This window comes from Salvelinus fontinalis, chromosome 15 (genome assembly GCF_029448725.1).
Source record: "Salvelinus fontinalis isolate EN_2023a chromosome 15, ASM2944872v1, whole genome shotgun sequence".
In the NCBI taxonomy this organism is placed as follows: Eukaryota; Metazoa; Chordata; class Actinopteri; order Salmoniformes; family Salmonidae; genus Salvelinus; species Salvelinus fontinalis.
Genome location: NC_074679.1, coordinates 30,672,734 through 30,697,370, shown reverse-complemented (window position 1 = coordinate 30,697,370; position 24,637 = coordinate 30,672,734). Strand labels below are relative to the sequence as shown.

The 24,637-nt window shown below is 39.9% G+C and overlaps 2 protein-coding genes across 16 annotated transcripts in view; one reads left to right on the top strand and one right to left on the bottom strand.

Annotated features, from left to right (window-relative positions):
- Window positions 1–13,454, top strand: part of mark3a (MAP/microtubule affinity-regulating kinase 3a) — a 35,568-nt gene extending 22,114 nt beyond the window's left edge. For 7 of the 13 annotated variants that reach the window (XM_055863354.1, XM_055863355.1, XM_055863352.1 and 4 more), the window contains 2 exons: window positions 12,286–12,330; window positions 12,701–13,454. In XM_055863354.1, coding sequence (XP_055719329.1) covers window positions 12,286–12,330; window positions 12,701–13,046 — 391 coding nt within the window. In that variant the 3' untranslated portion in view covers window positions 13,047–13,454. Of the gene's footprint in view, window positions 1–10,413; window positions 10,494–12,285; window positions 12,331–12,700 lie in introns of all 13 variants that reach the window. The other 6 variants (XM_055863360.1, XM_055863362.1, XM_055863353.1 and 3 more) reach the window with 2 other exon arrangements.
- Window positions 13,455–13,522: 68 nt separating this feature from the next.
- Window positions 13,523–24,597, bottom strand: ckba (creatine kinase, brain a). Of its 3 annotated transcripts, none has more exons than XM_055863365.1 (8): window positions 24,572–24,597; window positions 17,081–17,268; window positions 16,787–16,941; window positions 16,515–16,647; window positions 14,807–14,978; window positions 14,383–14,506; window positions 14,033–14,222; window positions 13,523–13,842 (listed from the first exon to the last, which is right to left on the bottom strand). In XM_055863365.1, the coding sequence occupies exons 1-8, from the start codon at window positions 24,580–24,582 to the stop codon at window positions 13,664–13,666; spliced, it is 1,152 nt and encodes a 383-aa protein (XP_055719340.1). In that variant the 5' UTR covers window positions 24,583–24,597; the 3' UTR covers window positions 13,523–13,663. The 3 variants fall into 3 exon arrangements, with proteins under 3 accessions (XP_055719340.1, XP_055719338.1, XP_055719339.1); XM_055863363.1 differs by lacking the exons at window positions 17,081–17,268; window positions 24,572–24,597 and adding exons at window positions 18,418–18,619; window positions 19,263–19,372; XM_055863364.1 differs by lacking the exon at window positions 24,572–24,597 and having other exon boundaries at window positions 17,081–18,368.
- Window positions 24,598–24,637: the final 40 nt, after the last annotated feature.

Sequence of the window (24,637 nt, the reverse complement as noted above, 5' to 3'; positions counted from 1 at the left end):
AGCTTGCCACTAATCAATCTACAATGCATGCGGTGGGGACGGGGCTGCTTACGTAGTCGCTATTGACTGGTTTGTTTTTCACAAAGCAATGATTGGTTAGTATTGAACTGTTGTTCCAGGTAAGTTTGTGTTTTATGTAGACTGATATGTGTTTGAAAGGTAGACAGATTCTCTGTCCAGTATTGGATTTTGTTGTACGTTTTTGGGTTATGATCGACGGTTCCTGTGATAACTTGGCTGGCTTGTCGCAATGTGATCGACTTTGTGATGTGGTGAGGCATGATATAGATCCCTCAAATTCAACTCTGTACTTCGAAGCCAGTTCCACTGCTTTTTTTCATTCTTCCCCTCTAATCAGGTACTGATTTTTAGATCTGGGACACCAGGTGGGTGCAATTTAATTATCAGGTAGAACAGAACCTGCAGGCTCCGGATCTCCAACTAAGAGTTGAATACCCTGATATAGATTATTCTGATAATAATTATTGTTTATAATGCTTTGGGAACTTAAGTTTGTGGAATATTGGTTAGTGGAGTCATATGTACACTGTTAGGGAACCAAGAGGGTTCTGAAATAAATTATTGGGTTGCTTTTTGTGAACAAGGTGTACTGATAGCAAGATCAGATGCAATTCACAAATTCAAAGGGAATTATGTCTTGAGACATCAATTTCTGAACATTTACAAGCGGATGGTCTGGCAGCTCAGGAGCAGTTAAAAACAAAAGTAAAGACAAAGCTCTCCCACCATACCTCCTCTTCAGAGAAAACCTTCTGTTCCTCAGTCTGATTCAAGGCGTGTTTACACTGCTCCTTAGCCCAGGGCTAAGAGCCTGCTTAGCCCTGGGCTAAGGGAGATTTTAAGCCCGGGGGCAAGCGAGTGTTCATACTTGCACATTCTAAAGTGGACTAGCACCAACCTTAGCCCAGGGCTAGCTGGCCCTGCTCCGGAGCAGGTTAGAAATGACTTTTCGGGGCTAGCCCCAGAAACACGGTGCCAAAATAGCCAGTGTGAAACAGTCATTGCATTTTGGTACACCAGAAGTACATTAATTTCCAATGGAACGCTGCACTTGCCTTGCAGCATTGCGTTGCAGAGGCAGTTGCAGTGCGTTCTGTGTGGTGCGTATGTTGGATTTACCGTAGACGGCTTGACAGAAATGGTAGCAGAAGGTGAATGTTGAACTTTTGTTGCACACGTATCCAGATGATGCTGCGTACCATTTTATGCAATGACGCTATTGCTGTGATTGAGGCATTAAGCTCAGGGCCCTGGGTCTGAACCCCACCCTGTGCAACTGGTTCCTGGACTTCCTGACAGGCCGCCCCCAGGTGGTGAAGGTAGAAAACAACACTTCCACTACGCTGAACCTCAACACAGGGGCCCCACAAGGTTGCGTGCTCAACCCCCTCCTGTACTCCCTGTTCACCCATGACTGCGTGGCCATGCACACCTCCACCTCGATCATCAACTTTGCAGACGACACAACAGTAGTAGGCCTGATTACCAACAATGACAAGACAGCCTACAGGGAGGAGGTGAGGGCCCTGGCAGAGTGGTGCCAGAAATGATGTCAACAAAATGAAGGAGCTTCAGGAGACAGCAGAAGGAGCACGCCCACATCCACATCGATGGGGCCGCAAGTTCGTCGACGTACACATCACTAACAGTCTGAAATGGTCCACCCACACAGACAGTGTGGTGAAGAGCGCCTCTTCAACCTCAGGCTGAAGAAATTCGGTTTGGCCCCTAAAACCCTCACAAACTTTTACACATGCACCATTGAGAGCATCCTGTAAGGCTGTATTACCGCTTGGTGCGGCAACTGCACCATCCGCAACCGCAGGGCTCTCCAGGGGGTGGTGCGGTCTGCCCAACGCATCACTGGGGGCACACTGCTTGCCTTCCAGGACACCTACAGCACCCACTGTCACAGGAAGTACGAAATAATCATCAAGGCCATCAACCCCCCGAGCCATGGCCTGTTTACCCCACTATCATCCAGAAGGTGAGGTAAGTACAGGTGCGTTAAAGCTGGGACAGAGAGACAGAAAAACTGCTTCTATCTCAAGTTCATCAGACTGTCCACCCAGTACCTTGCCCTGAACTTAGTCACTGTCACTAGCCGGCTACCACCCGGTTACTCAACCTTGCACTTTAGTAGCTGCTGCCCTATGTACATAGACATGGAATCACTGGTCACTTTAATAATGGAACACTGGTCACTTTAATAATGTTTACATACTGTGTTATCATTTCATACGTACAGTGCCTTGCAAAAGTATTCACCCCATTAGTGTTTTTCCTATTTTGTTGCATTACAACCTGTAATTTAAATAGATTTTTATTTGGATTTCATGTAATGGACATACACAAAATAGTCCAAATTGGTGAAGTGAAATTTAAAAAATTCTTTGTTTAAATAAATTCAAAAATAAATAAATAAAAAGTGGTGCGTGCATATGTATTCTCCCCCTTTGCTATGAAGCCCCTAAATAAGATCTGGTGCAACCAATTACCTTCAGAAGTCACATAATTAGTTAAATAAGTCCACCTGTGTGCAATCGAATTGTCACATGATCTCAGTATATATATGTAACAGTTGTAACTTTATACCGTCCCCTCGCCCCGACACGGGCGCGAACCAGGGACCCTCTGCACACATCAACAACAGTCGCCCACGAAGCATCGTTACCCATCGCTCCACAAAAGCCGCGGCTCTTGCAGAGCAAGGGGCAACACTACTTAAGTCTCAGAGCAAGTGACGTAACTGATTGAAATGCTACTAGCGCGTACCCGCTAACTAGCTAGCCATTTCACATCCGTTACATATACACCTGTTCTGAAAGGCCCCAGAGTCTGCAACACCAATAAGAAAGGGGCACCACCAAACAAGCGGCACCATGAAAGACCAAGGAGCTCTCCAAACAGGTCAGGGACAAAGTTGTGGAGAAGTACAGATCAGAGTTGGGTTATAAAACAAATATCCGAAACTTTGAACATCCACCATTAAATCCATTATTTAAAAAAATGAAAGAATATGGCACCACAACAAACCTGCCAAGAGAGGGCCACCCACCAAAATTCACGGACCAGGCAAGGATGGCATTAATCAGAGAAGCAACAAAGAGACCAAAGAAAACCCTGAAGGAGCTACAAAGCTCCACAGCGGAGATTGGAGTATCTGTCCATAGGACCACTTTAAGCCGTACACTCCACAGAGCTGGGCTTTACGGAAGAGTGGTCAGAAAAAAGCCATTGCTTAACCTCTCTGGGATATGTGGGACGGTAGCATCCCACCTGGCCAACATCCAGTGAAAATGCAGAGTGCCAAATTCAAATAAATTACTATAAAAATTATACTTTCATGAAATCACACATTCAATATACCAAATTAAAGCTACACTTGTTGTGAATCCAGCCAACGCGTCAGATTTTTAAAAATGCTTTACGGCGAAAGCAAACAATGCTATTATCTGAGGATAGCACCCCAGCTAACAATCACAGACCATCATATTTCAACCCTCCCGGCACGACACAAAACTCAGAAATAAAGATATAATTCATGCCTTACCTTTGACGAGATTCTTCTGTTGGCACTCCAATAGGTCCTTTTGTTCGATTAATTCCGTCGATATATATCCAAAATGTCCATTTATTTGGCGCGTTTGATCCAGAAAAAGACTGGTTCCAACTTGCACAACGTGACTACAAAATATCTCAAAAGTTACCTGTAAGCTTTGTCCAAACATTTCAAACTACTTTTGTAATACAACTTTAGGTATTTTTTAACGTAAATAATCAATAAAAATGAAGACGGGATGATCTGTGTTCAATACCGGAGGAAAACAATGTGTAGCATGCTTTCTGGTCACGCGCCTCTAACAAACAGTACACTTCACTGGAGCCTCATTCTGAACATGGCTACTTCTTCATTCTCAAAGGAAAAACCTCAACCAATTTCTAAAGACTGTTGACATCCAGTGGAAGCAATAGGAACTAGGAACTGCAGTGAATAGGGGTTTTGCCTGCCAAATAAGTTCTGTTATAGTCACAGACATGATTCAAACAGTTTTAGAAACATAGAGTGTTTTCTATCGAATACTAATAATAATATGCATATCTTAGCATCTGGGACTGAGTAGGAGGCAGTTTACTCTGGGCACGCTTTTCATCCAAACGTGAAAATGCTGCCCCCTATCCTAGAGAAGTTAAAGAAAGAAAAAGGCAAACACGTTTGGTGTTCGTCAAAAGGCATGTGGAAGACTCCCCAAACAAATGGAAGAAGGTACCTTGGTCAGATGAGACTAAAATTTAGCTTTTTGGCCATCAAGGAAAATGCTATGTCTGGCGCAAACCCAACACCTCATCACCCTGAAAATACCATCCCCACATTGAAGCATGGTGGTGGCAGCATCATGCTGTGGGGATCTTTTTCATCGTCAGGGACTGGGAAACTGGTCAGAATTGAAGGAATGATGGATGCCGCTAAATACAGGGACATTCTTGAGGGAAACCTGTTTCAGTCTTCCAGAGATTTGAAACTGGGACGGAGATTCACCTTCCAGAAGGATAATGCATACCCTAAGCATACTGCTAAAGCAATACTCGAGTGGTTTAAGGGGAAACTTTTAAATGTCTTGGATTGGCCTAGTCAATCCAATTGAGAATCTATGGTATGACTTAAAGATTGCTGTACACCAGCGGAACCCATCGAACTTGAAGGAGCTGGAGCAGTTTTGCCTTGAAGAATGGGCAAAAATCCCAGTGGCTAGATGTACCAAGCTTATAGAGACATACCCCAAGGGACTTGCAACAAAAGGTGCTTCTACAAAGTAGAGGTCGACCAATTATGATTTTTCAACGCCGATACCGATACCAATTTATTGGAGGACCCCCAAAAAAAGCTGATGCCGATTAATCGGCCGATTTAAAAAATAAATAAAAATAAAAAAATAAATTCATATATATATGTGTATTTGTAATAATGACAATTACAACAATACTGAATGAACACTTATTTTAACTTAATATAACACATCAATAAAATCAATTTAGCCTTAAATAAATAATGAAACATGTTCAATTTGGTTTAAATAATGTAAAAACAAAGTGTTGGAGAAGAAAGTAAAAGTGCAATATGTGCCATGTAAGAAAGCTAACGTTTAAGTTCCTTGCTCAGAACATGAGAACATATGAAAGCTGGTGGTTCCTTTTAACATGAGTCTTCAATATTCCCAGGTAAGAAGTTTTAGGTTGTAGTTATTATAGGAATTATAGGACTATTTCTCTCTATACCATTTATATTTCATATACCTTTGACTATTGGATGTTCTTATAGGCACTTTAGTACTACCAGTGTAACAGTATAGCTTCCATCCCTCTCCTCGCCGCTACCTGGGCTCGAACCAGGAACACATCGACAACAGCCACCCTCGAAGCAGCGTTACCCATGCAGAGCAAGGGGAACAACTACACCAAGTCTCAGAGCGAGTGACGTTTGAAACGCTATTAGCGCGCACCCCGCTAACTAGCTAGCCATTTCACATCGGTTACACCAACCTAATCTCCGGAGTTGATAGGCTTGAAGTCATAAACAGCGCAATGCTTAAAGCATTGCGAAGAGCTGCTGGCAAAACGCACAAAAGTGCTGTTTGAATGAATGCTTACGAGCATGCTGGTGCCTACCATCGCTCAGTTAGACTGCTCTATCAAATCATAGACTTAATTATAACATAATAACACACAGAAATACGAGCCTTAGGTCATTAATATGGTCAAATTCGGAAACTATCATCTCAAAAACAAAACGTTTATTCTTTCAGTGAAATACGGAACCGTTCCGTATTTTATCTAACGGGTGGCATCCATAAGTCTAAATATTCCTGTTACATTGCACAACCTTCAATGTTATGTCATAATTATGTAAAATTCTGGCAAATTAGTTCGCAATGAGCCAGGCGGCCCAAATTGTTGCATATACTCTGACTCTGCGTGCAATGAACGCAAGAGAAGTGACACAATTTCACCTGGTTAATATTGCATGCTAACCTGGATTTCTTTTAGCTAAATATGCAGATTTAAAAATATATACTTCTGTGTATTGATTTTAAGAAAGGCATTGATGTTTATGGTAAGGTACACGTTGGAGCAACAACAGCACTGCATCGATTAAATGCAACGCAGGACACGCTAGATAAACTAGTAATATCATCAACCATGTGTAGTTATAACTAGTGATTATGATTGATTGATTGTTTTTTATAAGATAAGTTTAATGCTAGCTAGCAACTTACCGGGGCTTCTTACTGCATTCGCGTAACAGGCGGGCTCCTCGTGAGGCAGGTGGTTAGAGCGTTGGACTAGTTAACTGTAAGGTTGCAAGATTGAATCCCTGAGCTGACGTCATTCTGCCCCTGAACAAGGCAGTTAACCCACCGTTCCTAGGCCGTCATTGAAAATAAGAATGTGTTCTTAACTGACTTGCCTAGTTAAATAAAGGTGTAAAAAAATCGACAAAATCGGCGTCAAAAATTACACATTTACGATTGTTATGAAAACTTGAAATCAGCCCTAATTAATCGGCCATTCCGATTAATCGGTCGACCTCTACTACAAAGTATTGACTTTGGGGAGGTGAATAGTTATGCACGCTCAAGTTTTCCTCTTTTCTGTCTTATTTCTTGTTTGTTTTCCCAATGAAAAATATTTTGCATCTTCAAAGTGGTAGGCATGTTGTGTAAATCAAATGATACAAACCCCCCCAAAAATCTATTTTAATTCCAGGTTGTAAGGCAACAAAATAGGAAAAATGCCAAAGGGGTGAATACTTTCGCAAGCCGCTGTATATACTGTATTCTAGTCAATTGCATCTTATTCAACCATTGCTGAATACAGTATATACCATTCTATCCTACGTATTCTACAGATATACTAAATATTCTATTCACATACTGTCCATAATGTCAATCCATCCCATCATATACTGTATATATGCAGTACCAGTCGAAGGTTTGGACACACCTACTCGTTCCAGGGTTTTTCTTTATTTTTACTATTTTCTACATTGTAGACTAATAGTGAAGACATTAAAACTATGGAACAACACATAAGGAATTATGTTATAACTAAACAAGTGTTAAACAAATCAAAATATATTTTATATTTGATGCAGAAAATAGTAAAAATAAAGAAAAACCCTTGAATGAGTAGGTGTGTCCAAACTTTTGACTGTTTTCATAGCTTTTCTATTGACATGTAATTAGCTCAATGATAATAATATTGTTGCATTATTTTTGCCTGGATCAGAAAAATTTGTCTCGTCTATGCACAGCATTCTCTGTACAGGGCAAGATCACATTTCAACAGTGAAACCATAGAATTTGTATTTGGAATACTAGAATTAACCTTCTTATGATGGTCCAAAGGTCAGCCATGTTAGTCAGGGAGTTGGTCAACCATGGTTTGCCAGTGCTGTGATAAGATATTGTGTAAAACAATGAATGTGAAGAATTTATCTGCAACCTATGTGTGTTAGCTAGCTAGGCAGACAGTTTTAGAATAATTAGTCCATAAATGTTTCTAATTAACTGCCAATATGCAAACATTCCATTCAAACAATGCATTCAATCCACAGCCATACACTGGCGCAAACAGTTGATGATAGGACAAGTACTGATATTTTGTCATATAATAGCACTCACAGCTTTCCAAGAAAATAGAATCTGAGACATTTATGGTCTGTTTACATATGTTTTAGAGGCTGTTTATACAGGAAATGTCTCAGATTATAATTATATGACAATATTTTCAATTGACTATAATTATTCCATTACATTCATTTCTGACGCATCACATGCCTTACTTTTATTTTCCTGCTCAAGTAAATTAAAGTGGTTTGGGATTTCTCCCTGACCAAGATGGCTGCCATTTTTGTGTCATTATGGAACTTTGAGGGTTTATGATATAGCCCCTCTAGTAATTTAATAGGATCTGTATGATTGAAACATTGTTTTTGAGGTCAGACAGGCAGACAGCAAGGTTTACAAACCACCACTGTTGGAAATCAAATGCTAGGCTGGAAGCAAGAAGACATGTGTTAATAAATGTCTTACTTAGCAGAGAGATTGTTGTTCGCATGTTGTGTTTGTCTGTTAAGGTTACCACAAGCTCCACTCAGTTGATCTACCTTGTGAGTTGAGTGTGAGTTGAGTGGGATTTTGGAGTAGCGGACACCTTTTGGTAACACAATATCCTCGCCGGTCCCACTCATATTCACAAGGGGGCGATAACAATGTATTATCTTTTTCATTTTTTTATTTAGTGAAAACAAGGAAGAGTCTCCTTCCCTTGCTAGTAGTAGCAAGCTGGCAGCTAAAAACATAGCAAGCAAGCTAGTTTTTTTTAGCTTCCCTTATAATCAGATTTATAGTTAAATATTCTTATAGTTGCCCATGTGACCTAGAACATTATCTCAGTTTGATATGCTGCTTGAATGTCTTCACTCCCATATCAGCTCAAATAGAATGTCATGTTTTGGTTGTGGAGAAAAAGCATATATCTCACAGCTGTTTTTCCAAGTGTTGGAAAAAGTACCCAATTGTAATACTTGAGTAAAAGTTAAGATACCTTAATAAAAAATGACTCAAGTGAAAGTCACCCAGTAAAATACTACTTGAGTAAAAGTCTAAAACTATTTGGTTTTAAATATACTTAACTATCAAAAGTAAATGTAATTGCTAAAATATACTTAAGTATCAAAAATAAAAGTCTAAATCATATCAAATTCCTTATATTAAGCAAACCAGACAGCACCATTTTCTTGTTTTTTTTAATTTACGGATAGCCAGGGGCACACTCCAACACTCAGATATAATTTACAAACGAAGCATGTGTGAGTTGGACACATTTCCTGTCCTGCTAAGCATTCAAAATGTAAGTACTTTTGGGTGTCAGGGAAAATATATGGAGTAAAAAGTACATTTTCTTTAGGAATGTAGTGAAGTAAAAGTAGTCAAACATATAAATATTAAAGTACACATACCCCAAAATACTACTTAAGTAGTATTTGAAAGTATTTTTACTTAAGTACTTTACACCCCTGTTTTTTTACCAGTAGTCTGGAGTCCCTAGTTATTACATCTAAACAACATTTATTTTGGGGGGGATTCTAAAAAGGCTACAATGTTTTTTTTTTTACAGTCACTGAGATTATTATTATTATTATTATTATTATTATTATTATTATTATTATTATTATTATCTTATCAATGTAATATAGGCTACTTTGATGCATAGCCTATAGCAAGAGTACTCAACTCCTACCCTACGAGGTGCGGAGCTTGCTGGTTTTCTGTTCTACCTGATAATTAATTGCACACATCTGGTGTAACAGGTCTAAATCAGTCCCTGGTTAGAGGGGAACAATGAAAAAATGCAATGGAACTGGCTTCGAGGTCGAATTTAGTTTGAGGGACCTAAAGGCTATAGATCAAGGAACCAAGCAAGCTTCATTACCTACACAACCAGTGCTTGACTTGTGCAGGAGCTCACTGGAGCTGAGTACCGGCACCTAAAATGTTCTACTGCTTGAGCTCCTGTTCCTCTTATAAAATATTAGCTCAAAAGTATTGTGGAGCTCCTGCACCTAAATATAAACCGTACTGGTACCCAAAATGAGTACCGGCACCTATTTCATTCGAAGTCAAGCACTTCACACAGCACTGCACCCACGGCTACGGAAGGAATGATACAGCGTGTTACAATTTTCATGTGGCACAGGAGTACATCGAATATCCGAGCACACAACTACGAACCCTTTTGTGATGCCAAACAACATTTCAACACTGCGCTACGCTCCGTCGGCTTCGTTAGCATATTCTGTGTAGACCCCTTTAGCCCAGGGCTTTGGAATACAAGTGTGAATCCTTAGCCCAGGGTTGAAGCTTAGCCCAATAGCCCTGAGTGAACAAATGCTTGTGTGATCACAGGATAAGATAGCCCAGGGCCAGTCTTAGTCTGGGGCTAAGATAGCCCGGGGCTAAGAACAATGCAGTGAAAAGGCCTTTAGTGGCACACTGAGATCTAGTGGCGACCAGGAGTTCTACATCTCAGGAAGTTCCATCACATTTGCAACCCTTCCATCCTTCTTCCTTCACCATGTCCTTGTCACTCATTTCATTTCTCTGTCGAGTGATTCTGATTTCTGCACAGAGTAACAGCATCTTAGAAACGATTGGTTGAAGTATAAGGAAGGAAGTCTTAGCAGGGAGTCTCTTGTCTCAGTAGTAGGCAATGCGCTTTGCCCTCCCTTCACACTTCTCCTCCTCACTTTTGTATTGCTGTGTGCCAATGTCTCCCTGACCTTTCTGTGCCCTTTAACCTTGGACCTTTCACTGCTCTTCCTCCCCTCAGGGTCAGTATTGACCCGGCCAAACGGCAGACGGCCAAATCAGGGCCTGCCATCCCTTCTTCCCAGGGAGCAAAGACTCTTAGTAAGTCTTCTGTCCACTCATCTCTCCTCTTCTCCACCTTCCTCTTCCTCCTTTTCATCCTGGCATTATCGGCCTGTGATCATGTCATTTTTTCTTACTCTCTTTTCATGTATCCGTAAAAAAATACACGCTTTCAAGAGCGTAAGATTTAGAAAGTTATAGGAAGTCGCAGATGGAGACCTAAAGTAAGGGATCATTTCAACCCTTATGTCCCCATAAGAGTTAGGCTCAACTCTGTTCTCTCCACACACAACTCTGACATACAAACTCGTATACAACATGGTTACATGGTCACATTCCCTTCTCTCTAGAATGTGTATGTGACACTCCCAGCCCCAGATCCAGTCTCAGTACTTCTCTTGTCCCTCATCCCCCTGGCTAGAGGCTTCTATCTTGCCCACTAACTAAACCCTCCAGGAATTAAACTTTCTCTACCCTCCTGTAGACTCATTTCAAAGCTAGTCTGCATGTCTGCAGCACAAAACTCATTAGGGTCTGTGGACATGGTATGCAGTCCTACAATGGCCCTGTAACTGCTTGCCTAATTGTCTTTCAAGCCAACCCCCTCTCCTCTTAACATAACCAGTGTCACATAGAGGGAAGAAACATGGGACATGTTAGAGGATGTCTAGAGGACCCCTGTCCTGCTGTCTGTCAACCTCGAGAATAGACTGCATGAGAGCTCCCACAACAGCCCCAGTCTGCATGCACTGACCCTAATACACAATGTGTGTATTAGACATGTGGGTGTGTGTTCCATTGTATGGTTTTGTTTTTGTCTTGTTTGGGTGAATTTCTTCATGTCAACAAACGTATCCAAGCTGTCATACGTCACTCAACACATTTCCATTCCTGTATCCCCTTGCTCTATGTGGTCTGTTGAAGCACTTTTTGTTAGTTTGAACACCAGCGAGACTGATCAGTGTGACTAGTTCAAAGTCTCTTTTTCCATTGATTCTGCACAGGTTTCATGTCAACACTTCCATATTGAGGTTCTAGTTATTTGGTGGTGGCTTTCTTGTTTCTAAACACTTCTACATTAATGTGGATGCTACCATGATTACGGATAATCCTAAATTAATTGTGAATAATAATGAGAGTCGAAAGTTAGACGCACAAATATCACCCCCCCCCCAAAAAATGCTTGGGAGTATGATTATTTTTTGAGTCTATAACTTTCTAACTCATTATTCATGCAGGATTATCTGTATTCATGGTAGCATCCACATGAATGTAGAAGTGTTTAAAAACATATATTCTTATTTACAATAAAAGTGACTCCAAAATGACACACAATACATTATTTACAATTCATTTCTATTGGGTACAAAATCATCTGAAACACAACCAAAACAAACAGCAAATGCATCCAACAAATTTATAGTCAAGCTTTGTGTGTTATGAATTTGGGAACAATTACTTAACTATTTACTACTTTAATATACATATAAGTGAATTTGTTCCAATACTTTTAGTCCCCTATAATGGGGTGGGGAGGACTATGTACAAAACGTGCTGTAATTTCTAAACAGGTCACCTGATATGGATGAAAATACCTTCAAATTAAAGTAGTCATTGTGTCAGTTCAAATCCAAAGTGCTGGAGTACAGAGCCAAAACAATGTCACTGTCCCAATACTTTTGGAGCTCACTGTATGTTATATATCTCTCAATATATATTCACAGTACAGTGTTCTGTCATCCTTGAAATGACAAAATACTCTCTTTGGAAGTCCACATTTGTGTTTTTTCTCTTTTTCCCAATCTTGCTCTGCTCCCTCTACAACTGTCAGAGTCTCAACCGAGTTTGAGAGAAACGGGAGATTTGAGGGCTCAAGGTGAGGTGTATGTTGCTCTCGCAACCTGATATTCCTGTGACGACAGGCTTGATATCACTTCACTCCCAGCTCTGTTCTCCATTCTGTCAGTCAACCAGTAGTCCCATCTGTCTATCCATAGGGTCCTTCTCCCTCACCTTTTCCCCATGGAAGTGGTCTCTGTATGTGATGGTGTGGTTATTTTAGTTCAATGTTGTGCTCCTCCTAGTGTGCTGCATGACCATCTGTTTACTGTATGCTTTGCTAATTGCCCCTTTGATCAATACCTTACATTATTTTGTCTATTCATGATACCGAGCCATAAACATATGAAAATGACTAAACGCAGAGCTTTAGTTAATTAAACTTCTCTTTATCTCCCTCTTATCAGTCGCAATGTACCTGGGGATCAGAAAGGGGAAAATAAAGACAGTAAACCCCGCTCCCTTAGATTCACTTGGAGTATGAGGACCACCAGCTCCATGGAGCCTTGCGACATCATGGAAGAGATACGCAAGGTGCTCAACGCCAACAACTGCGATTTTGAACAGCAAGAGTGTTTCCTGCTGCTCTGTGTCCATGGTGATGGACATGCTGAGAACCTTGTCCAATGGGAGATGGAGGTGTGCAAGCTGCCCCGCCTCTCCCTCAATGGCGTGAGATTCAAGAGGATATCAGGCTCATCCATCACTTTTAAAAACATTGCATCCAAAGTCGCCGACGAGTTAAAGCTATGAACAAAAAGGGCAGAACTATGTCTAGAAAGTATTTAAGCTGTACAATCATTAAAGTAGCAGTTTCCATTTTTTTTCTCCACAAAATACAGTATGTATTGAATGATAAAATGCCAAAAGCATTCCTATACAATAATCACTGAATTACTAATAGCTACAGTATATAATCTGGTCATGTTAGACCATCATAACAAATTGAATATAGTTGGTCATGCTGTGAAAATGGACAAAGCTGTCTTTATTTATTTCATTAAAGTTAACCTTGTTTTCAGTGTAAATATTGTATCTTACTTTCAAGACAGCAACACATTGTTATACTCAGTTTGTTTTATATATTGTTTGAATTTAGGTGGAATTTATGTAAATGCTCATTAGGTAAGAACACCAGTGTCAATAAAAATGTCAACTTGACTCCGTATATTTTAGTTCTAAATGAGGATGTGCAACATCACAAATGGGGAAAGAATTAGAATCAAACATGGAAGAAACAGTTTTTATTTTCAGATGTCCTCTTTCAATGTGAGTGTCTTGTATGAGTGAGTAAGTGCTGTTTATTACAGAGTGCATTCCAGGATAACGTCACATTCATTCATATGACAAGGGGGAGACAATCAAGAGTTTCACTTCTGGGCAGGCATGAGGTCATCAATAGACTGGCCCTTCTCCAGCTTCTTCTCCATTTCAACCAGCAGCTTGACACCGTCCACAACCATTTGCACCAGCTCCACCTCAGAGAAGCCCAGGCGGTCTGCGTTGGAGATGTCGAAGGTGCCACCCACAGCTGCGGTGTCCACCCCACCTGGAATATAGACAACGTCAGAAGATGGACTTAACAGCTACAATACTCCTTTCAGAGAAATTCCAGCTTTAATGCTAGAACTATTGCCAGTGTTAGTCATTCTACCGCATTAATGTGCTTGTAAGTTACCCTGAGCAATAGCGAGCAAACAAAAGTAGATATCTGGTTCTGTGACGGATAAATGTTTTACCGGTTCCACGTTTCTGGAGCCTTAGCCTCTTGAGCACTTCCTCAAATTTGGCATGCTTGCTCATGTTGGGGATCTTGACGTGGACTCCAGCACGTAGCCCTGTGCCCAGGTTGGATGGGCAGGTGAGAACGTAGCCCAAGTGCTCATTCCACATGAATGAAGTGCCCTTATCTTTGAACAGGGTTTCAATCTGAGGAAAAGAGATTGTGTCAAATTTTAACAAGGAAAGGAATACAAACACTATCGATTGATCATTGCCCACATGTTTTTACACTGAGCATTTTTAATAAGGCAACAGCAAATTATCCTTATTTAAATTCTTTGAATGTATTCTTCAGATATTCTCTCACCTTTGTGAGGCCAGTGCAGAAACGGTTGAACACTTCCTTCATGTTGCCACCCTTCTGCATGGAGATGACACGCAGGTGGTCCTCCTCATTGACCCAGACCAGAAAGGTCTTGGTATCATTGTGCCTTGACAGATTAGAATAAATAGATGTTATATGGTCCTCTTACAAGGTCAATGACAATGGCTTATGCCACCACCAGCGTATAAACTATTATGAACATTTACCCTCTGACTTAGCAGAGATTAAAGTACATCTAGTTAGAGGGTATCTGAGAATTTCCTATCCCTTCCCGCAGTCATTTACTTGAATAAAGTAAGGTTGAGAAGTGAGAAAGTAAGAATGACTGGTGAGTTAGAACAAAACCAAATTCTAATACCTTTGAGGAAACCTAGAAGTGCGGGAATGAAAAACCCTGTCCTCTCACCAGATACCCCTGCCATCAGGCCAGTCCCGGGCCATGCCAGAGGCCAGCAGCAGAGGAGACACAGGCTTGTCAAACAGGAAGTGGTCATCAATTAGCTGCTGCTGCTCAGCATCTGTCATGTTCTTCAGGGCATAGTACTTCCCCTTCAGGTCACCGGACAGGGAGTCCAGAGCTGCAGAGGAACAAAATCAGATGTCAGATACATTGGCTCTGTACGAGCTTACTGGATGACTGAATGTGCAGTCTTCATTACATGGCTTTCAATGTGGTTGTGTTACAACCAGAAATTACCTCAAGAAAGGATCAATTCAATGTATATAAATATGTCCAGACAGTGATCTCCAGTCTAAAGCAGGGGTCTTCAACATTTCCTTGCCCAGGGACCCAGATAATGTTAGCAAAATGTGTTCCCCCCCACACCTTGTCATCCGGTGAATAATAATGGAAAGGACAAGTATAATCAACATTTTAAAATGAATAGGTTTGGTAGATAGTGTTTCATTATTGTGACATCCCCACATTATAATTGGAAGTAGTGTCAACTAACATTAGCATTACTAACATCACTCCAACTAGGGCTGTGACAACTCTGACATTTTGGGTAACGATTAATTGTCGTGCAAATGACCTTAGATATTGTAATAATTGTTGAAGTGTTTTGAGCTTGTATGCATCATTTAGCCATACCTAAATGCAGAAGACACAATTCAGTTGTACAACTGCCTAGGTATCCCCCTTTCAAATACAACATAGGCCTACCCAATTCATACAACACAGCTTTGGTGACACTCCTTTCTCAAAAACAAAATGTTTGACAAATTAGAACTTTTGGAAATGAATTAGTTAAACTATATATCCACACTTCAATATAAAGTTGACCCCCCCCCCCCCCTTCTCCTAAAATGTATATATTAAGACTATACAATAATTGTGCCAGCTCTACATCAAACAGTCACTATTAGCAACTGTTTAAACAAAGGTTTGCCATGTGCAAAAATGTATGTCCAAGTCAAGAAAGCTTACCAGCAGCCAGTATCACTTGCCATGAAAAAAAAGCACCTGTGATTACCAGTCAAAGCCTATGTCAGATACTCCATTGAATGCAATTTGCACAATATTAGGAGTTGAGAAATAAAGTTGGCATTAGAAAGATGATTATTCACCTCTTTTCCATTGTAGTTATGTAATTCAAAATGTCTAGTCTTGTTGCTAGTAAAATTCATAAAAACATTGAAAACATTTTCCCACTTAAAAATATTTAAATGTATTTTTTTATTCACAGATCCCCTACACTACCTCCGGGGAAAAATAGATAAGTGTACAAATATGTTTTTTTTAAATAAATACTCCTGGTCTATGAATACCCTTGGTCCTTTGTCAGTAACAGACAAATAAATTCACAGTTCACCACTAGAGGGGACCCTCCACACAGTAATGTTGCAAGAGGGAACTGGCATCATTCTAGGCTGGCATCCACTCAGAGCCCCAGACCCTACTGCAGTACTGGATTGCAAATCTCTGCACCGCTCCACCCCACAGTTCAAACACCATTCTAGTTCATCTGTCTACAATTCTACCATGCATTAAACACACCATCCCAACCCCTCAAGACATTTCTACACTTCCCATCTTTGCAATTTATTGGGTAAAAACATTTAGAAAATATGTTCAGTCCATCTTGATACATTTTTTAGGGTGGGTTAAGTACCTTCGACTGACATTTTCTCAACACCCCTTCGCTCTCCACGGCTGCAGTGTGGGGGCAGGCAGAACCCACGGATGCTCCTGCCTGTTCGGACACGGGAGCTAATGACATAGTTGGGGTCCAGGTCATCTCCACCCTGTAAATAAAAAAATAAAAACAAAATTACCCTAGAGTTACCTGTAACTTGACAACACTGGTCTACTTTCCTGCAGGGTACACAGTTGAACATTTGCCTTAGACCACAGTCAACCAGGTACCCATTTAGAGGGCAGTACCTTCAGGTTGTCTGGGTTGAGGTCAGTCTTGTGCTTGTCTGTAGGCTTGTATCCTCCATGTCTGTCCTCAATGATGGGATCCAGCAGCTCCTTGAAGACCTCGTATGTCTCCTCATCTCCAGCCACACATCCCACAGTCATGATGAAGGGATGGCCTGGCGTAAAAACAAACAAATAGGAGAGTCAATTAGGAGACAAATTGTAGAGCATGACAAACATTAACCTCAAATAATAGTTAGCATTTCATCAGACTCCAAAGGTGGAGTCGACAGACTCAGGATGGGTTCGTTTTACCAGGATTATCAATCCCCGTCTGAATGACACCATCTATGGTGAAGCCGTTGGGGGTGGCACGGTCTCGGAGTTTGGTGTACATGTCCTGGGTTAAGACCTTGGCCATGTGGTTGTTGTGCTGGCTTAGGTCAGGGAACTCCTCCTCAGGTGACAGCCTCTTGATGGTCAGTTTAGCCATTTTATCATTGCTGAACAATAACAAACACATTCTACAGGGTAAGCCACCTGCTATGCTTAAATGCATTTGGACTATCTACTCAGCGCCTCAGCTCCCCTCAAAGAGGGTTGGGCTATACCATTTCAGTTCATATGGAGTCACCAGATTGTCACTTATTGCAGTGACAATCTATGATGGTTTCCGTATTGATATGTTCTTATGGTATGCTAGACCAACAAGCATTATTCCCAGCAGAATTTGAAAGGCTATCTGAAACTAATCATTGAACCATTGTGCTTTGGGCATTTGGTATGGATGCAGGCCAATGGAATACATGCATCCTTCTCCCTATTGATTACAGACTCGTATAGAGTTATATAATCCATCAACAAGGTCACTGTGCAGAACAAAAGGGTATGAGCGACTCCCTAAATGTGATACTGGATCAGAGATGGAAACTCGAGTCTGAGTCAGACTAGAGTTGCAAAGAAAATGACTTGCGACTTGACTTAGACTCATGATCAATTGACTCGAGACTTGACCTCTAGATGAGCGACTCGTGAACAATGCAAGTCAGTCCTGGGATAAGTTTGTTGTGCATTCTGTCAGATAACATGGAACAGGCGGCATTGTAACAGAAAGTAGTTTGATACAGAGGGCTGACAAGTGTCCTAGAACGTCTGCGTTCCGCAAAAAAATATGCAGACAAGGACATATATATTTCAATGGGAGGATAGTACTCATATTTGCACTTTGTCCTTTTGATTGAGCGGACATTGTGTATGATATTGCTATGTTGATAGATAAACGATAGGAACAAGCAAACGTTAAGCTTAAGTAAAGCTTGTTAAAACAAGCAAAAGTGAACTAGCGTGTATCATAGTATGTGAAATCATGTCATTTAAATAATATGCTGTAAATTATATAATTATGACAGTGTTTGGCAACTAAGTTTAAATGTATGAAATTGTTCACAAAAATGTATGTAGGAAATAATTTACTTCAAATCATTTACAGGGTTTATAGACCTAACCCACAGCAGGCAGAAAGCCATTGCCAAAAGGGACTTGACCTCTACCTCAAAACCTTCTGAACATCTCTGTACTGGGCGCCCTCACTAAACGCACTTTTAAGAGGCAGAACACATGGCTTAATGGTTGAACGCTGCATGGGTCTTTACCTGGGTTATCAATCCCGGTTTGAATGACATCATCCAATGTAAATCCACTGGGCGTTTGTTTGCTCCTTAGACGCTCGTAGATGGCAGGAGTCAAGATCTTGGCCATATGATTATTGTGCTGGCTGAGATCTGGGTACTCCTCACTAGAAGCGTACTTCAGCTTTAGCACGTTGTGGGTGTTTCCGAAAGGCATGGCTGATCCCTGGACGCAACACGGAGTGGAGGAAAAACTGGTGAATGTGAGCTTGAAAATAGTACAACATAACTGTCAAATACTTGGTTTTTATTATGTGACTGCATGGATCAATATGCGCATTGTGCAGTAAGCGAATGCACTGAACGACAGTCAGACGATTATATAGGCTAGAGGAAAATGTCGACAGAAAGTTGATAAAATAAAAAAGATCCCTTTACTCTAGAGGCGGAGTAATGGAATGCAAGTCAAATGCTAAAGATTGCGCAGCAGTGTCATTCCAATCCAAGTAACTATTTCATAGAGTTCTAGTCTAGAGTGGTATTTTGCTTGTTAAATCCAAGTCGCGCAGAACAATAAAGTAGGGTAGGCTATGTGAGATAGTAACAGGTGCGGCACACTAGACTAGAGCAAGATAATCAACATAACGAGGTCTCCTGCTCGATCACGGCTACATATAACTTTTTTGCGTTGTCTATTATCGATATTTCCCCGAAATATGTAAAATATATGAATGGATATCCTTTTAAATCTAGCCTCTGCTAAAAATGTTTAAAAGTATTTCCTAATGAGTCACTAATGTGCTAATTTGGGGTTAAAACGACTGATGCCATTCTGATCATCCTCGAGTGAGTAGAAATAGGGGTCCTACCTGCTGCCGAGGCTGGTCACTACTACTACTATGGGAAGACACAAAGATCCCTATTTTTCAGACCGTGACACGCAATCACCAACGTTATTTGGTTCTCTAGTAGAAGAAAATGGTCTTGGAGATGGTGCTTTATAGTAGGCTAACTCGGCTCTCATTGGTCAGTGTTTGTATTCCATTCATTCTATTGGTCGAACACTAGGCTATACTCCGAGTTGACGTTGAAGTAAAAATAAGGAATTCCCCTCGACTGCGCCAACAAAACAAACGTTCTTTCCAATTGACCCCCAATTTAAAATAGGCAATTTCTTAGTCTATTTACAGTTATACATAAATAACAAAACATTCCGAAATGCTGCTGTGTTATTCAATGTACAGGCTATTCTGTGTGGAGGACTGGGAAATGTTGGGATCAGGTGTCCAAGTAGGCTACACATAGCTAGCTATGCATGTTGAAAACGTTGAATCACAGGTAAGACATTTAACTTGTTTAGTTTAGTCCGTTTGTAACTCCTCACTACTTGTAGCTTTATAGTCAGGTTGGTAACTAGCTAGCACTTACTCACATGGCTGCTAGCATTGTCAAGAAAAGGGCATGAGAGAAGCCCTACAATATAACGTTTTTCTAAGTAGTGAGAATTCTAGGGAGCAAGCAATGTTGAAAAGTCATATTTAGACATGTACTTTTCTTGAATGTAGTTTGTAATTGATTAAAACAAGCAAACAAAAAGAAAACTGCATTTGAAAGTTTTGCTGTGAGCCAAGTAACCACAGATTGTTTTACCCACAGGTGGGTGGGGCCAGGAAGCTCCATCTAATACCTACTGGTACTATACCGGATTGCAGTTTTTAGATGTTCCCTTACCTTCGCCTTCACACTTTTCTGTTGAAACCTTCTATATGTAACTACATGTAATCGAAAATGTAATCTACTTAATCCCAAAAAGTAATTTGCATACTCCAAGAAAGGTTAAAAAAAATATATATATACATTGCTGAGGTGTAGTCACTTTTGAGGACACAAACTCAGGTACAAAGTACAAATATGATAAAAATATGAAATATTTTATATGATGTATTTACTATTCAACAAAACTGTATGAATAATAATTTAAATGAATTATATTTTGTCTAAATATAGTATAATCAATTTCTAAAATGACTAACTATAAGATTTAACCTTCCTTATAACTGTAAAATACATTTGTCTATTTACTGTTAGAGAAAATGTGCATATCTTCTGAAGGTCTCTTTTGATCAAAACGTCTGCCCCCATCGCTGTGAACATCTCTTTACGGTGTAAGGATTCCAGACATATGCATTGTTAGTGGCTGTGACCTAGGGTTCAGCCAGGAGTTGATGGACAGTCGGAAGAGTGAATTAAATTGTAGGAGGGACATCCCAGCTTCAAGTGGTGTCAGATTTCACATCTTGCTTCATACAGGCAGAAGAGACATGTGTCCATGGGAATCAGGGCTACTGCTCAATCTATGGTGTCCACATAATGATTTATAAGCGGAAAATGTCAGTCGGAACCGGTACCAGGACCACGCAGGTCCCCAAAACAGGGGACTTTACATCTAAGAGGTTTAAAGGCCCAGTGCAGTCAAAAGTGTGATTTCCTGTTTAAATATATATTTCCATACTATGAGGTTGGGATAATGTGAAAGTGTGAAAATGATGATAATGCCCTTTTAGTGTAAGAGCTGTTTGAAAAGACCACCTGAAATTTCAGCCTGTTTTTGGTGAGATGACATCACCAGGCCAATAAGAAAGAGAGTTCCAAACCTCTCTGCCAATAGCTAGCCCCTCCCCACTTAGACCACTCCCAGACAGTCCTAGTGAAATTCTTGCTTGAGAAATTGCTCTTTGCTAAGAAGCAATTTTTTCTTCTTCTTTTAGACCATTTTAGTTGAAAACAATCACAGTAAAATACTTAATTGTTATCCAGAAATGATTTAATATTGAGATAAAAATGGCTGCATTGGACCTTTAACGGTTATACATATAATATAACAATGTTAAAAATGTGATTTAAAAAAATAGAGGGCTTATCTTTATATCTATGCCATTATAGTGTCTGTGACAGCATGGGCAGTGCCATTGAGGTTACAACCCATATGAATCCCCACCCATTACATATAATATATACTGTATATACACATATATATATATACATACACATATATATATATATTACATATAATATATACTGTATATATAATATATATATATACACACATATATATATATATATATATATATATTATATATACACATATATATATATATATATATATATTATATATACACATATATATATATGTGTGTGTGTATATATATATATTATATATACAGTATATATTATATGTAATATATATATATGTGTATGTATATATATATATATATGTGTATATATGTATGTGTATATATATTTGATATATACAGTATATATTATATGTAATATATATATGTGTGTGTGTACATATATATGTGTATATATGTGTATGTATATATATTATATGTAATATAATATTATATGTAATATATATATATTATATGTAATATAAATATATATATGTGTATATATATGTATATCTATTATATATACAGTATATATTATATGTAATATATAATATGTGTGTGTGTATATATATGTGTATATATATATTATATATACAGTATATATTACATGTAATATATATATATTATATGTAATATATATATATGTGTGTGTATATATGTGTGTACATATATGTGTATATATGTGTATATATATATATATATGTGTATATATATTCAGTATATATTATATGTAATATATATATATATTTTTATAGCAACCGCCAACCACAGGAAGATTCAGGAGCCCGCTCACAATGTTTAGATAGCCTGCTGCTGCCGCTCTGCTAATCTTCAGATGAGGGGGAGGAGGCCTGCCATGATTGGGTAACTGGCCCTGCCTTGATTGGGTAACTGATTATTTAAAAAATATATTTTTTACTGCATAATAATATACAGTGCATTCGGAAAGTATTTAGAACCCTTGACTTTTCCCACATTTTGTTACGTTACAGTCTTAATCTAAAATAGATTTTAAATGTTTCAATACTCAGCAATCTACACACAATACCCCATAATGACACAGCGAAAACAAGCTTTTAGATTTTTTTTAAATGTATTGAAACAAAAAAACAGATACCTTATTTACATAAGTATTCAGACCCTTTGTTATGAGACTTGAAATTGAGCTCAGGTGCATCCTGTTTCCATTGATCATCCTTGAGATGTTTCTACAACTTGATTGGAGTCCACCTGTGGTAAATTCAATTGATTTGACATGATTTGGCAAGGCACACACCTGTCTATATAATGTCCCACAGTTGACAGTACATGTCAGAGCAAAAACCAAGCCATGAGGAGGTTGAAGGAATTGTCTGTAGAGGGCCAAGACCGGATTGTGTTGAGGCACAGATCTAGGTAAGGGTACCAAAACATTTCTGCAGCATTGAAGGTCCCCAAGAACACAGTGGCCTCCATCATTCTTAAATGGAAGAAGTTTGGAACCACCAAGACACTTTCTTGTGCTAGTTGCCCGGCCAAACTGAGCAATCAGGGGAGAAAGGCCTTGGTCAGGGAGGTGATCAAGAACCTGATGGTCACTCTGACCTTCGAGAATCTTCCAGAAGGACAACCATCTCTGCAGCACTCCACCAATCAGGCTTTTATGGTAGAGTGGCCAGACAGAAGCCACTCCACAGTAAAAGGCACATGACAGCCTGCTTGGAGTTTTCCAAAAGGTACCTAAAGACTCTCAGACCATGAGAAACAAGATTCTCTGGTCTGATGAAACCAAGATTGAACTCTTTGGCCTGAATGCCAAGCGTCACGTCTGGAGGAAACCTGGCACCATCCCTATGGTGAAGCATGATGGTAGCAGCATCATGCTGTGGGGATGTTTTTCAGATGCAGGGACTGGGAGACTAGTCAGGTTTGAGGAAAAGATGAACGGAGCAAAGTACAGAGATCCTTGATGAAAACCTGCTCCAGAGGGCTCAGGACCTCAGACTGGGGCGAAGGTTCACCTTCCAACAGGACAACGACCCTAAGCACACTGCCAAGACAACGCAGGAGTGGCTTCGGGACAAGTCTCTGAATGTCCTTGAGTGGCCCAGTCAGAGCCCGGACTTGAACCTGATTGAACATCTCTAGAGAGACCTGAAAATAGCTGTGCAGCGACGCTCCCCATCCAACCTGACAGAGCTTGAGGATCTGCAGAGAAGAATGGGAGAAACTCCCCAAATACAGGTGTGCCAAGCTTGTAGCCTCATACCCATGAAGACTCGATGCTGTAATCGCTGCCAAAGGTGCTTCAACAAAGTACTGAGTAAAGGGTCTGAATACTTATGTAAATGTAATATATCCATTTAATGCTTTCTTAATCTGGCCCTGGCGCTGCCCCTGCTAAAATTGACTTTTTTCCCCTAGTGGCCTCAATGATTCTGTTTTTACCCAATGTAAAATTATATGAACGGACTAGCTTTGGGACACAACATCGAGAGTCAGTGTATTGGTTGGACTCCCTGAGTGGTGCCAGTCCACTCAATACACAGATGTTGTCCCAAAAGCTATGAACTGACCTTCTTTGGCCCATGTAAATAGACCTAACTAACTGTTATTTGCTCAAACTGTTCCTAGGGATTCATTAACAAATATAGGACTGTCATGTGAAAAATGCTGAAAGTAAATTATGATTCACTTAATTGCTTGTTCTGCCTTTTTATGAAATACTATACGTCATCAACTTTAGCCTGCACAGCTCAGCTGTTGAAGAGCATTTAAAATGCACCGCGTTTGCGCCTTTTCGCAGATTTATATACCATCTGAACTGCCTCATTCATTGCACGATTCAGTGGATTACTACGAATGAACCTGAGTCTCGTCTGGTCAGTCTCAGTGGTATCTAACAAATCCATATGTGAGATCTGCAAGAGCATGTGAACAGCAAGTAAGTTAGCTAACAAGGCTGAATCATTAACCTTTCGACATATAAATCACTTCGAATATGATATTTACTTCGCTTTTATACAGTAATGTTACTAGAGTTAGTTCCAAGTAGCTACGTTTATGGCGGGTCAAAGTTTGCTAACACGTTCGTTGCCTAACTTTAGCTAATGCTATCTAGCTAGCTAACTAATGAATGGCGTCAGATTGCTCCCCCCATAACATTGAGAAGTTTTGCACAGTGAAGTTGCCGAATCGTGTACTTGGAAAAGCAATATTACATTTGTTACATACTGTTTTTCACTTACATTTTCTCCATGGTTGTGGCTGTTTTTAGGTGGAGGCAGTCAAATAACTGAAGTAAAGTTTCTCCA